Genomic DNA, 15,247 nt, shown 5'->3' on the forward strand with positions numbered 1-15,247 from the left:
TCGGGGTTGATTTCCCTTAGGATTGACTGGTTTGATCTACTTGCTGTCCATTAGGTGTACAGATGATATAGAACTGTTGAGAGTAGTAAAATGTGAAATTGACGGAAATAGTTGTAGAAATACCCATGAAGCTTTGTGGCTGCAGCAGTTAGAGGGCAGTGGGTATGACTGTACAAAGACGATCTAAGTTACAAACTGTGAGAGTGTCATCAACCAAGTAGAAGATACCAATCTTATAAAAGGAAGCCTCTGCACTCACTTCATTTCAAGGAGTATGTAATTGTGATGAAGAACTTTCAGGGAAGAGTAACTTAAATGATGAAAGCGGTGGAACAGTTGCTATGTGAAGAACGGATGAGAAGGTTAGATTTCAGCGTAAAAATAGTGAATCAGAGGGAATACGGTTAAGGATTAAAGTTAAGACAGTGAGAGGATTACGGGCTTATCTCTAGATTATTATACCATAAAACTAGGGCAGCTACGCTTGATACATGAAAGAGGTGAATTTTGAACAATTAAGAGTATTTCTCTATATGGCAAGTCTGAAACATTTGGAACTCATATTTCTGAGAGGCAATAGAGCTTAAATGAATAACTTTAAGACATTGCATGTAGTTCATTACTGTGGGAAATGAGAATGTTTTGTGGCATGGAGGGCCCCAGGCCCTAGGGGTTGGTGTGACATGTCTGCTGGGCTGGTTCACAGGCTCCCCTCCCTGCCCCAACTGAGACTGAATATGGAGCTGGATGAGCAGCTGTGTTCCTGTTTTCAGAAGTGCTACAGGTGTCTGCTTGTGCAGAAAGCCTCGTAGAGTCCTGTCTGCAACCCTGTGCCCCTCTGCTGGTGCTGAGAAGCAACTTTGACTGTGCTTGGGGCTAGAGTTCTTTTAGAATACCAAAAAGGAAAGATGTATGCTTGTCACATTTTTCTTTCCGACTTTTTAATAGAGATTCCGTCGGAGCCACTTTTACTTAAAAAAAACAAAAACCAAAGAATATTAGTAAGGATATAAACTCATTGTCTTTTCTGTTTGTCCTCTTCTGCAGAAATATATTGTAATCCCTCAGCTATGACCTTGGCAGGTCAGTGACAGGAAACTGGTTTCATTTCCTTTGGCGGTCCTTTTTGATGTTGTAGACAGAAGGATTTCAGGCAGATGGTTAACTGAAAGTACTTAGTTCTCTTCAGTATGCAGGGGGTTTTGGGGAAGGAGAGGGACTCCAGTTAGTCTCTGTCATAAATTTTAATGACTTTTTAATGTTGAGCCATAAGGTTATTAGGAGCGATAATAACAACTCTGGTTTTTGATGACTTCTGTAAGATGGTTCATGACTTTGAAAGTATTGTGTTCAGATAGGTAATAAAAGGGCAAGGACAAGTGCACCAAGTACAAAAGACGCACATTTGAAAGTGCGTTCCCACCCTGTCACCACTGCCCTCTTCTTGGGCTACCACTGTCGACAGTTTCTTAGGTATTTTCCAAAAATACTAGAGGGTCCTACAGTGTTCACACAAGTGGTACCATTATTGTACATACCCTGCTTTATCTTTTTTCACTGAAAATAAACCTTGGCAGTTGGGCAGTGCACAATCTAATTCATTTTAACAGCTTCATGATATTTTTCTGGATGACCAAAATTTTTGACAGTGCCTGTTGTGTCATTTCCAGTCTTTAGCTGTTATAATGCCTCAGTGCATTTCCTGTACATATGTAATTTCACATACACATGCGTGTGTGCACACACAGAGGCCTGGTTGTTTTCATATAATAACATTTCTACCACCTTGTGGTATAAAACATACATGCGTTTTTCTCCAAAATTGAAGTTGAGGTCACTGTTTATTGTAATAAAAAGGGAATTCCATAGTGATGCACCAAAGTATGTTTTCTAGTAGTTGAACATGTAGAATGACCTGTAAGAATTTCAGTTTGTGTTTTACTCCCTCATCTTTGTGTTGAAGATTTTGGTGCCTCTGATTTTGCTACGACAAATGCTTCTGGAGCTGACGAAACGCGGCCAGGAGCCGCTGGGCGCACTGCTGCAGTTCGGCGTGACATTCCTGGAGGACCACGCGGCTGAGTACATCATCCAGCAGGGTGGCTGGGTACGTGCCTGCAAGTTGTTGTTGTGGTTGTTCTAAATTTTTTCTTTAAGCAAAAAAATTAAGTCTTTCATGGTTGTTTTTAACAGCCTGGGTTAAGTTCATTAGTATTATCATTCAGTATTAATACTGTGATTGAATGGTGATCAATGGAAAGGCTATTCATGCAGTTTAATTTAATCTACTAAGATTTTGCAATACTTCTGAATGCATATGTGGTATTTTTAAGTGGTTATGAAACATTTCATACTAGCACAGAGCATGGAAATAACTAAGAGGTGGGGAATAGTAAATGAGCACCTGTGCATTTACTGTCCCAGTGGAAGGAAAGAGCACAGCCAGCACTCGGGGTCTCCTCATTGCCCCTGGATTTCCACATACAGGGGCAGCCCCTGTTCTAATTGTAGCTTCAACACACATGTATCACCAGAGATTGTATTGTTTTCTTTGGACTTTATGTAAATAGTGTCATATGTATTCCTCTGTAACTTGCATTTTTCACTCACTGTTATATTCTTGAGATTCACCTAGGTCATTGTTCTCAACTTTTTTTCATTATCATCCTCCTGAGGATCCTTTTTAGACATTTTTATCCTTATCATCTCCCTCCTCCCTACGAGAAATTTTTGAGGTGCAGATCCAAGTCTGTGTGCTGAGGCTAAGGCCTTTGTCATGGTTATGATTCTCCCATCTCCACACCAGTTTTCACCCTCGATGGATCCCCTTTGTGAATGCGTGGTGTGAGTCCACGTGTTGGTGGACGTTTGGTTTTTTAAATATGTCACAGTTTATCGGTAGTTTATTTAACGACAGTCTTGCCACTGGACAGGTTCCCCTTTTTGCTGTTGGAAGCATTGCTCTTTGGAACACTGTCAGGCAGGAGTGCCTCTGGCCATACACCTGGGGAGGAATTTCTGGTTCCAGGAGTGTAGACATGTTCTGAGTTGCAAGACAATGCCCAACTGTTTTCACAGTAGTTTCCAACTTGTCCTCTGTCAGCAGCTTGTGAAAACTTTTTTAACGTGAGAATTTTTGTTCTATCTCTTCCATAACACTATTGTCAGACATTAATTTTAAAAATATTTATTAAAATAAGATTATTTAGAAATAATTGTAAATTTACAAGTTACAAAGGCAAAGCAATCCCACATCCCCTTCCCCCAGTTTCCCACATGTTAGTATCTTACATAACTATGGCTCCTTTGTCAAATTGATTTTTCCATATTGATTTTCTGTCCAGCACATGTGCTCAGCTGTCTTATGATTCTGACTGTCTCTGGATTTCTTTGGGTTTTCTACATAGAAAATTGCACCATATGTGAATTACATGTTTTTTTTCTTTGAGTCTGTCTTTTTAAAAAAAAGGCACTGTACCAATCAGGACCTCCAACACAGCATTAACAGCATTGGTGTTAATCCATCCTTGTCCTTTTCCTGACATTACCATGAGTGCCTTTAACATGTTACCGTTTAGTTGTATCAGTCTCCATGAGTGAGGTTTGTCTGTAACTTTCCTTGTTGTGTTTCAGTCTTAAGACTTCATAAAAGAATTTGCAGTTGGGAAGAATGTCTCCTTTTTTTCCTTGTACTCTGGAACAGCTTGTGTGAGATTGGGATAATCTGTGCCTTGCTTCCCATGACATTCCTTCACAACCACCTGGTATTTTCTCTGGGGGAAGGTCTCTGTTTTCCTTGTCAGTTCCTGGTCACTCCCTTGGGTCTCTGGCTGCATTAGATCTGAGTTGCTGGGTCCTTTTTTAGTTGTGTGTGATCATTCATGTAGGCGCACCAACTCTAGTTGCCAGGCACGGGCTTACTTGCTCTGTGGCATGTGGGGTCTTAGTTCCCCAACCAGGGATCAAACCCACATCCTCTGCATTGCAAGGTGGATTCTTAACCACTGGACCACCAGGGAAGTCCCTTGCACTACTTACTTTTATAAAAAAAAGAGTTTTCTTTTGGAGAATTCTGAGTATATATGAAAACAGAGAAGTGCATGTAATGAACCCCATCACTTAGTCCTAACAACCATTAACTTATTGCCAGTCTTGCTTCAGTCATAGCTAATCATTTCCCGTCTTAATATTATTTTGAAGTGAAATCCAGACATCCTGTAATTTTCTCTGCAAAGATTTCACTGTGTATCTCTGAAGATAAAGGTTCTTTTTAAATTTTAAGTCACAATACTATTATTGCATCACAAAAAAATTAAAAATAATTCCTTCCTATCATCAGATAACCTTTTTAGCATTCAAAGTGTCTAACAGGCTGAAAAGGGAATGAGGTTAGTAAAATGCTTCTCGGAATTTGAATGAAATACTCGATTTGAGCTTATTGGAACTTGGACCGTCAAAGTAGATGGTGGGTCAGGTCAGTCAGGTCATGCTGACAGTGGTCTCAGGTTCAAAGAGACTTTTGTGACAAGACCCTCCTCTCTTTACCAGGAGCTTTTCTTTCCCTGGGTGGGTGCTGTAGGAATGTTCCCAGTGTAGACGCCCAGCCCCGAAGCAGACTCCAGGAGGGAAGACGGGGGATGCCTTGAGAGATTCTGCAGTGATGGTGCCCCATTTTTTCACGACTCCCTCTCCCTCCTTTGTAAAGATGTGAGCGTTCAGGCGCCTTGGAATGGAGCTCCTTGAGGGGGGTGGGGGCGATGTTGGATCAGATACTGTCGGGGCGTGTCTTCAGAGCATTGCCTTCTCTCCTTGCACAGCCTCCCCTAGTGGGAGTGGTGGGCTCCGCTGGCATGGTTTTCATGGCAAACACAGTTGCTGCTATCTCCTTGAGGGCAGGGTTGTCACAGGGACAGCTGCCTCTCCTGCCACTGCCTCCAGGAGAGCCCTCCCCGTGACTCTGTCGTGGGCAGAGGCAGGATGGCCTGCTCCAGCCTCGGGTTCCCAGTGCCCTCCTGTTGTTGTCGTTGCTGCTGTCCGTGGGTAGCTCCCCCAGGGACCTTCCTAGCCTGGACGGTGCTCTGAGATGGAGGAGTAGCGTAGAGGGGGCATTGTTTATTCCCTTCTGTTTTCTTATGATGTAGTGCCTCAGACTTTGGTGGTAATTATAATTTGTTATAAAGTATTTTATTGAACTAAAATCTGTACACTAAAATAGAGCAGTATGTATGAATAACAAGTTTGTTAATATCTAAAATGTGTTTTCCTTTCTAAATGTGAGTGCCCAATCTGTATTTCACACTGTTATATTTAAGCACCCTGTGTTTTTGTATTTAAAACCAAGAGCATGCTTTTCTGGCTAATTAGTGAAAATGCATCCTCTGACAGAAAGTGCCAGCACGCATCTCCTTCCAGGCACTTTGTGTGGAACACGCATTGACAGGTCTTAACAACACTGGGCCGGAGGAGGATCACTGGCCACGTGGTGGTGCATGTCTGTTACATAAGGTCTGTCATATGACTTCCCCTGGCTGTGTCTGTCTTCAGCTGCTTGAACGTGAGCTCCTGAAGTGGAGCTGGCTTCTCAAACCTGCAGGAGAGGAGGTGGAGGAGGCAGTGACTTGGGGTGAGTGGGGTGGCCCCGTGTAGTGAGCTGTGGTCGGTGGGGTGGCCCCGTGTAGTGAGCTGTGGTCGGTGGGGTGGCCCCGTGTAGTGAGCTGTGGTCGGTGGGGTGGCCCCGTGTAGTGAGCTGTGGTCGGTGGGGTGGCCCCGTGTAGTGAGCTGTGGTCGGTGGGGTGGCCCCGTGTAGTGAGCTGTGGTCGGTGGGGTGGCCCTAAGTGAGTTGTAAGGCAGGTGTTGACCTTAGAGATTTGCAGAAAGAAAAGTGGTTCTTTGTTGTCTGAATTATAGAAAGAAATGGCTAGGATAAATGGCTTTGGAGGTCTGCAGGGAGTTTTCCTTGTCCTAGGTCTTGTTTTATGAATATTTTGTCTTCAAGTGTTTTTTTTTCCCCCATTGTACTGTGTTTGAGATGATTTTCCATTGTACTGTATTGAGAGGTTTTAGAACAGTTTTAGGTTTATGGAAATATTTACCAGAAGGTGCAGAGATTTCACATCAACTCCCTGCCTCCACACATGCGAGCTCCGCATTGGCAGCCCTGGCCAGATGGAGCCTCCATTACACTTGTCAAGAGGCACGCCAGCATCCCCCAGAGTCCACAGTTTACATTAGGGTCCAGACCTATTGGTGATGCTGGCTATGCATCATGTGGGTTGGGATGAATTTATAGTGATGTCTGTCTGACCAGTATTGGTTTCATTGCCCTAGAAATCCTCTGGGCTTCCCCTGTTTGTCCCTCCCTTGCTCTGAACTCTGGCAACCACTGACCTTTTAATTGTCTCCATAGTTTTGCTTTTCTAGAAGAGCATATCGTTGGGAGACATAAAGTATGTAGCCTTTTCAGATTGGCTTTTTTCACTTAGTAATATGCATTTGAGTTTCTTCTTTTCCTTATTAGCACTGAATACTTTCCAAGTGGCATGTGGGACCTTCGTTCCCTGACCAGGGATTGAACCCACATCCCCTTCGTTGGAAGCAGAGTCTTAACCACTGGACCACTAGGGAAGTCCCAGGCTCATTTAAATTGGTTGTTTATTTTCTTAATGTTGAATTTTAAGAGTTCTTTGTGTTATTTTGGATAACAGTCCCTTATTGGATGTGTCTTTTGCAAATATTTTCTCCCAGTCTGTGCCTTTTCTTCTCATTCTCTCAGAATTCTCTCTTTAATAGTCTAGCTTTTCATTCACTTCTCTCATTGATTGTGCCTTGTATCTAAAAAGTCATCACGAAGCCCACGATCTTTTAGCTTTTCTCCTGTGGCATCTTCTAGGAGTTTTGCATTTTACATTTAGATCTATGATCCACCCCTGCTCCCGCGCACGCCATATGGTTTGTGGGGTCTTAGTTCTGACGCAGGGATCGAACCTAGGCCCTCAGCTGTTAAAGTGCCGAATCCTAACCACTGGACCACCAGGGAATTCCCTGTGATCCATTTTGAGTAAAATTTTTTTTAAAGGTATAAGGTCTGTGCCTAAGTTCATTTTTTTAAAACAGATGTTTATTTTTACTTTTTCTTTTTTTAAAGTTTTGACTGTGCCATGAAGCAGGTGGGTCTTAGTTTCCTGACTAGGGATCAAACCCTTGCCCCTTGCTTTGGAAGCAAAGAATCTTAGCCACTGGATCACGAGGGAAGTCCCCAGAAAGAGCCTGATTATGACTCCTGCATCCCTGCCATATCTGGTTCTGGCTTGTGTGTGTGTGTTTATGTGTGTGTGTGTTCTCTTTTTGCTGTGCCTTGTCATTTTTTCTGGATAGCCAAGCGTGCTGTCCTGGGTAGAAAGAACTGCGTCCAGAGATCTGGGTGATGTGGTGAGGCATCAGGAGGAGATGCGTTTGCAGGCCTGGGAATAGGTCTCCACAGGTAAGCGAGCCTGTGGGCTCCCCTTCCCCGAACTTGACGGGAGTCTCTCTTTCTCCCTCTTCCCTAGACGGCACGGGTGGCCAGAGTGGGTCAGTGCTGGGCATTTCCCTCCTCTGGGGTCAGGTGGTGGTTAACTGGTTTCCCCTGCCAGCAGAGCTTGTCAGGGAGAGCAGAGTGCTTGGCTGCTTCAGAGGGGCTCCTGTGCCCTCACCCGCCTGGATCAGGGGTCTGGGGTGATTCCCAGAACTGTGGGGCTTCCCTCTGGCTGGTCCCCGTTCCCCCGCCTGCCTGGCCTCCTCCAGCCCCAGGGCAGCCCTTGGCCCTGTGTCATCTCCTCTCTTCTCTCACAGTCTTTGAGATTTCTGGTTGTTGAGCTTTTTAACCCACTTCAGGGCAGAGTGGAGACATCTGAGCCCCTTTCACCTGGAACCTGCGAGTCCGTGGGAAGGTTTTGTTTCTGTTTTGTTCTTGCTGAGCCCCCACTAGTTCCTCAGTTACAGGGTAGGTTTTCTGGGTGCTGAGTGAAGCAGGACTCCTGTGAGCTCAGGTCTGGTTGAGGCAGATGGGAAGGGCTGGATGGCACGTTCTGTGCTGTGGCGGGGAGTGTCACAGGGTTCAGAGGATGGGAAGGTGGGGTCAGGTGGGGTATAGCCAGGAGCACACATCTTATGGACCAGCAGCAGCTTTCTAGAGAGATGTGGAAAGTGACTGCTGGTCTGTACGGGGACTATAGGGTGGGGGCACGTGTGTGTGTGCGTGCTTCTGGGAGTGGAGGCTGGAATCACGATCTGTTTATGGACCGAGCTCTGCCAGTCATTAGTCCTGAGTTTGGGGGGAATTCATTTAACGTCACTGAGCCTCATTTTCATCAGTTACAGTATGGAGGAGTAGATGGTATGCGAGTGTTCTGTGAACACGTTTTTACAAGTATCAGCTTTTCAGACGCGTCTCCAGTGTGTGTGTTTTCCTCTTCTTCTCAAGTCTGATAGAAGTTTCCTTCAACTGTTGGTTCTCACTTTGCTGGGCGGTGGTCAGGGCACAGCCAGATGTGAGCGGGACTGCTCACCCCGGCTCCCAGGCCTTCGAGGGTCACCGTGGGGCAGCCTTCTCCTTGGTGTTGTACGGTGTATACTGAATCAAACGTCACTGTGAAAGATTTAGATTTCATAAAGGATTACGGGGGGAAATGTAATCTATAATAATAATAAATAGCTTTAATAAAATTAATTTTTGTCTTTTTTTCTTTGATTTGAAGCTTCTCATTTCTATTTTAAGAACTGCAAACCTCCAAAACTTTTTCTTTAACTCAAGGACATCAGGAGACTGTCATTGGGGACTTCTAGGTCAGAATCTGTTTCAGTTTTCACACTGAGAGGTGACGTAGAGTTTGTGATCTAAAGTCAGTTCAGGGGGTTGTGCAGTTGAAATACTTTTAGTGTGGTAACGGTTCAGTGTTTCACGAGATCTGCTTGTTTTATGTGTGAGCGTGGGTGTTTACTGCACTGTGTTTAAATGTGTCCTTTGTGGGTCTTAGTCATAATATTAAGGTGGAAAGTTACCTTAATATAAATCTCTCTCACACTCTGTTTTCTTTTTCTGTTTTTGTAGTTTTATTTTTTGTTGTATTTTGGCTGCAGCATGCAAGGTCGTCGTTCCCAATCAGGCACTGAACCTGGGCCCCCTGCCTCGGGAATGTGGAGTTTCAACCACTGGACTGCCAGGAAGTCCCTCTGTTTCCTTATTTAGATTAATAGTGATCTCAGAGCCTTTTGATTGCTAGTACCCTGTCTGACCGAGTGTAGAGGAGCAGGCGTCTGTTTTATCTTCTTGGTGACAAGGGTTGGTTGGCACATGACAGGTGGGGTGAGTCCCTGAGTGAGCTCTCCGGGGAGGGTGGTCTTAGAGAGTCTGCCCAGCGTCCTCAGTGGATCAATTCATTGGCAGCTGTGACCCTGCGTGTGAAACACTGCTTGAAGTGGCACAACAGTTTGTAACTTGTGTGACCCAAAATAGAACGGAAGCAAATGCGGTGGATGCAGACATAGTGGAATGCTGCTGCAGCTTCGAGATGCTTCTCTGGGTGATTCCAGGCCGCTTTTACTCGTACCCACCTATTCCGCAGTAGTCCCTTCAGATATTGCAGTTTCTTCTCTGCCTCCCTTTTTACTTGAAGACTTTCCTGAACATACCTCTGTATTTGCTTGACGGAAACACCGAGAATAGTGTTTTCCACTTACTTCTTGCCGTAAACTCAGGAAAAGCACCAGTGTGGGAAGCAGGGGCTTGGACCCCACAGGCGAGCTGCCTGGTCAGAGCCAGGCCTGGCTGTGGACTTCAGACCAGGTGTGCACCCTCCTGGGGGCTTCAGTTTCCTTATTTTGACGGTGAAATGAATTAAGTACGGTCTTCAGAAGGACACCGATGCGCAGTTCTCACAACAGCTGAGGGACCTTGGGTGAGTTCCTACTTCCTGGGCACCATCTGTTTAAACAGAACATAGTTCTCTGTTAAACTCTTGTTGGTCCCTATTAATTTTATATTTTTGAGCCCTTGAATTTATTCTGTTGTGTTTTTTGTGTCAGTGGGACTAAAGATAACAGCTGTTTCCAATGATACAAGTATTTTGTGCTAAAAGTGATTTAAGTTGTTGGTGTGCTGAGTGTAGGTGAAGAATTACCCCTGCTTCACTATCTGGCGCCTTCTCTCTCCGAGACAGCCTGCCCTTCATTAATGATGGTGACTGTCGAGGGAGAGGCCTCCATTGTATATTCTTGCTTTGGCTAACCAGAAGTAAAAGTTTCAGTGATCATCTATTCTTTCTTTAAAACTTCTTACATAAAAGCATAAAATTTTTGGTGAATCATCATTAAAATGTCACAACCCACATAGAGAAATAAATTGTAAGGTAGAGAGTCCGTGACAGCAGGGAAAAAGCGGCTGAGTCTGACTGGTGTTGAGCCCCTGGCTCTCGCTGAGCTGTTGTCTTGACAGCCCTGCTGATAGTGCCGTGTGGTGAAGAAGTCTTCTAGATATGGGACAGAAGGTTCTCAACTCTCAACTTTGAGTCATTAAAAATGAAGAGAAAAGTAATTTTATACTAAATGCTGTCTTAGTTTAACTTTCCCCTCATTTCATCATGATGGAACTTTTGGAATTTTCATTTCATTTGTTTGGGCTTCGAGCCTTAAATAAAAAGCACCAAAGGATGCCTTCCCTGGTTGCCCAGTGGTTGCCCAGTGGTTAGCATTCCACGCTCCCACTGCAGTGGGGGCAGGTTCAACCACCAGTCGGGGAGCTGAGATCCCATATGCCCAGTGGCCAGAAGCAAAAATTAGCACAAGTCTCCTTTCTGGGGGTTAAAATGTTTACCTTTTTTGTTTACGGTTCCTTTGTTTTGCTTTTGCTTTTTAAACCAACTCGGGCTTCCTAGTAGCTCAGTTGGTAAAGAATCTGCCTGCAATGCAGGAGACCTGGGTTCAATTCCCTGGAGAAGGAAATAGCAACCCACTCCAGTATTCTTGCCTGGAGAATCCCATGGACAGAGAAGCCTGGCAGACTACAGTCCATGGGGTTGCAAAGAGTTGGACATGACTGTGCAACTTTCACGTTTTTTGCTGTGAGAGGTTCTCTCTTCAGCCCTTGCTGGGAGTGCCCTTCGGGGAGCACGCCGACTCTCAGGGCCTCTGGAGTCAGCTTGAATGGCCATCGTGAGGCTGCTCCAGGCCCAGCGGAGCCACGCCTCCTGTGACTGCAGAACCAGCGGTGCGCAGAGCATCAGCAGATGTGACTCTTAAGGACAAGGACGCGGGGAGTTAACCATATCTGACTGGAAAGTGGTGTTAGCTAGAGAACAGAATTACTCTCCTTGACAGAGTGGGAGCCAGTGTGCTCGCATACGCTCTGCAGCCTCTCGTCAGCATCTGTGGTGTCATCCAGGCTCGGTGAGACCTCCCGTCCATCTCCAGCACGAGCCCCTGGTCCCCGTGTGTCCCCTGCCTCAGGGCTGCTGGTGTCACGTGAAATGCGTGACTTGTGTCAGTCTTCATGTCTAGACGCTCAGTTTGTTAGGAACCAAAATTGAGTCCATTGTTCCCTGTGACCGGAGCTCATAGCCACGGCCACGCTGCCTCTCAGTGGCTCCTAACAGTGAAAGGGCGGGAGGCTTGTACCACCTGTTGGGGCAGCTCCATCTGTGACCGACCACTCCCTTGCAGCGGAGTTCAGGCCATGGCTCTGAGCCTTCTGTCCGCTGCTAGCCCCTCCCTGGTCACTCCAGGCTTGTTCAGTCCCCTGGTCCATGTTTCTGGGCCTCTGCTGGGCCAGGCTCCCACTCACCCTTGCCTCCCCAGCCGCTGCCAAAAACACGATCTCCTGAGCCAGTGGTGAGCCTGGAACACAAGCTGCCTGCCTGTGCTTCCTCACTCTGCTGGGCCGCGTACTTACTGTGTTAAATATGTGTGAAGTCGAATAGGATATGCATCAGCTCTCTGCTGATTTAGCTTTGAGGACGTGCTTAGAGAACCATCTTGTTGTAAACTCCTCCTCTGCGTTGGTCTGCAAGCGAGCATGTTCAGTCCAGAAACGCCATCATTTTAAATGATGTGTTTGTTCCTCAGGCTCAGCTTAGGAGGCAGTTTTCCCCTGATGTATGTTTGCGGAGGTTGCTTTAGCTCCCTTGTGCTGACCGCGTGCTCCTCTTCTAGGGCACTGTCTTTAACCTGGAGTCAGAGGAAGAGTGCCCCGTGGGCGCCGCGGAGGACAGCAACGACATCTACATTCTGCCCAGCGACGGCTCCACGCACGTCAGCCCCCCAGAGTCACCCACCACAGCCACGGCCTCCTGGCAGGCCGAGAGCTTGCCCGTGTCGCTGTCCGCCAGCCAGAGCTGGCACACGGAGAGCCTGCCGGTGTCCCTGGGCCCCGAGTCCTGGCAGCAGGTCACAGTGGACCCCGAGGAGGTCAAGAGCTTGGATAGCAACGGGGCCGCAGAGAAGAGCGAGAACAACTCCTCCAACTCCGACATCGTGCACGTGGAGCGGGAAGAGATCCCCGAGGGCGTGGGGGAGGCGGCCGCGCCGGGCCCTGCCCTGATGGCAGCCGTCCCCAGGGCCAGTCCCACGACATCCCTGTTCGTGGAGCTCGGTGAAGAAGAGGCAGAAGCAGCCCCAGCAGAAGCTTCTGAACCGGAGCGGGAGGGGGTACTGCCACCCAAGTCCCCAGTGGAGCCCCCTGCATCCCTGCCGAGCCGGGAGGAGGCCACCAGAGGGCAGGGGGAGCTCAGGGTAGGGCCCCGCCCAGGCGACCTTGAGAAGGCCGGCCCGCTGCCCGAGGGCAAGTCCCTCCTGCTCTTGGGAGGGGCGGCTGCCATGGCCATCCTAGCAGTGGCAGTTGGGTTGGCACTGGCTCTGCGGAAGAAATAGGTTTTCTTCCTCGGGGTCCACCATGACCTGCTGCCAGGACTCGGGACCCAGGAGAAAGAAGATAAGAACGAGTAAGGTTTAAGTTGTCTCGACTGAATCCGAATGGGCAGCAGCTGGTTGGACATCTGCGGGACGCTTTGGGATGAGGGGGCTAGGTCAGCGGGGCAAGGGTGGCCCACCTGTCAGGGCTTGAGGTAGAGGCTGCGCACGCGGTCTGCTGGGCGGTCCCAGGCCTGGGCTCCCCTGAGATTCAGGGTCTAGGGTGTAAAGTGCTTCCTCAACCTTGTCTGTGGCGTCTGGGGCCCTGAGGGTGTGTGGCCTCCCCCATCGGCCCCTGTAGCACCTTCCCCTTTGGTGACAGCACCTCCCAATGTTGCCAAACGTCCCCGGGGTAACGCGTCCCATGAGAGCCACAGCCTCAGAGGCAGAGGGTTCTCAGGGGCGCCTGGGGGGCCAGGCAGGAGAGCTTGGCTGTGGGCCACTCGGCTGCTGGCGTGCTCCGGCCTGGAGCCTCCCCTCTGCCAAGAGAGTGCGCTTTCCGACCCCTCCTCCAGGCTCTTCTTCCCGTTGGTCCCGCAGCTCAAATGCTCTGCGGTCTCCACCGCCTCTCAGGTACTGCCCTGCCCATGGAGGGCTTGCCCAGTGCTTCCCTCGGCTCCCCTCATAAAGATGCTGCCTGTAGTCTTTTAAAAAGTAAATACAAGAGACCCAGGCCCTGCCCGTGACTGTGGGCAAGTTGTCTCTTGTACAGAAGCAGGAGGGTAGCTTGGCTGACCTCCCAAGGCGGTTTCCAGCCCTTCTGTTGGTGGCCACCTGGCGGGGGTGTCTCTCCAACAGTCACTGTCTGTAGCCTGGGTTCTGGCCGCAGGCTTCTCATTGGTCACACGGCCCCTCTGTGTCTCCTGCTTGTAGTAAGAGCTCCCATACTGGGCTTCAGCCCAGGGGACATACTCTTCTTCAGCGCACAGTCTCCTAAATACCATTGAAGTTAAAAAGCAGGAGAGAGCCCACCCTTGAGGTTCCTGCTTGTCCTTCACAGTCCAGCAGGAGGCTCACACTGAGCTCGTCCCAGCCCAGATGTCAGAGCGATGGCCACGGTGGTTGTGGTTGGCGTGTGCCGGGGACACGGCATAGCCCTGTGCGCTGCCTGCGCCCCGCATGGTGGGGGGGCGGGGGGCGGGCGGGGGGACTGCGTCTCTTCTCCCGAGGTCGAGTCACTAACAGGACCGTGCCTGAGACAGATCATCTCAGAGTTACCTTAGTCAATGTAACAGGTTACTTTTTAGATCCTGAAATTTGTAATAAAATTACATTACCTATCCTCATCACCAAAACTTGATGTTTTAAATGTGCTTTATTATTTTTATTTTTTGAAGTTAAATCTTACTAAAGCAGTACTGTTTACAAGTTGGCCAGAAGGGCCTGGAGCGTGTGTGTGTGCGCACGTGTGTGTGCATGTGCATGCGTGTGCATGTGCGTGTGTGCACTGCCCCAGGCGTGCACCTGGACTGAGGAGAGCGGGTGGGGCTCGTGTCGTGGAGCTTGTCTTCCTCCTCGCGTGCGGTCTGCTGCATCATCGTTGTCTTTTTCCCTTTTATAATGTTTTCCTTCCAGCGTTTACATTTTTAAACTCTGGATCCTCAAACCCACTGGCTGAAGGTGTTGAAGCTCTGGTGGGAGCCGGGTTGTTTCTGAGCAGCAGGCAGGGGTGGGGTGTCTGTGCTGAGGAGGCTGGGGTCTGGGGTCCACCTTCTCCACCACAGGAGTGAGATGCGGCCGGGCACAGTGCTCAGCAGTCACCCAGGCGGCTTCGCCTTCAAGCGGGGCTTTCTCTGTGCCAAGTCCTTGCTGGTTCTGGTTGGTCTTGCTGTTTCTGGTTGGTGGGTCTCCAGCACTCTTACTGTGCTATTGAATGTCATGACTTCTGATCACTTTGCTATTGAATGTCATGACTTTTGATCACTTGGCGAAAGCCACACAAGGTTTCTAAAGGAAAACACCAGAATTACAGAATGCTGGTTTATGTTCTCTGTGGTAAATGGTAACAGTCCAGGCCCACAAAAGCCAGGTCGGTCCCAGGGTGCCTCCGGGATGTAAGCACCGCCGCCTGTGTCTGGTGTCAGATGAGGCACCGGTGTGTCCTGCGGGGCCCTCCCAGTGCACGGGGCATGAGCTCACGGGAGACCGCGCGGCTGAAGTGTGACCCATGGTCAGAGCGTGTGCTAACGCCACCCACCCACAGCAGGGTGGCACTGCCTCGCCCACTGAGTCTGGAGGGGCTGGGTCCTTGGGCAGCACCAAAGGGACAGACAGCTCACTGTTTTCCTGGGCCCCCTGTGTTTCTCCT

The 15,247-nt window shown here is 48.5% G+C and overlaps 1 protein-coding gene across 19 annotated transcripts in view; it reads left to right on the top strand.

Annotated features, from left to right (window-relative positions):
- BCL2L13 (BCL2 like 13) overlaps nucleotides 1-14,234 on the top strand; it is a 50,141-nt gene extending 35,907 nt beyond the window's left edge. For 9 of the 19 annotated variants that reach the window (XM_081589917.1, XM_081589928.1, XM_081589915.1 and 6 more), the window contains 2 exons: nucleotides 1,964-2,107; nucleotides 12,184-14,234. In XM_081589917.1, the coding sequence (XP_081446043.1) occupies nucleotides 1,964-2,107; nucleotides 12,184-12,900 (861 nt within the window). In that variant the 3' untranslated portion in view covers nucleotides 12,901-14,234. Of the gene's footprint in view, nucleotides 1-1,029; nucleotides 1,084-1,963; nucleotides 2,108-12,183 lie in introns of those variants that run through there. The other 10 variants (XM_081589925.1, XM_081589924.1, XM_081589923.1 and 7 more) reach the window with 5 other exon arrangements.
- Nucleotides 14,235-15,247: the final 1,013 nt, after the last annotated feature.

Source organism: Giraffa tippelskirchi, chromosome 4 (genome assembly GCF_054371585.1).
Source record: "Giraffa tippelskirchi isolate mGirTip1 chromosome 4, T2T-mGirTip1v1.2.pri, whole genome shotgun sequence".
Taxonomy (NCBI): Eukaryota; Metazoa; Chordata; class Mammalia; order Artiodactyla; family Giraffidae; genus Giraffa; species Giraffa tippelskirchi.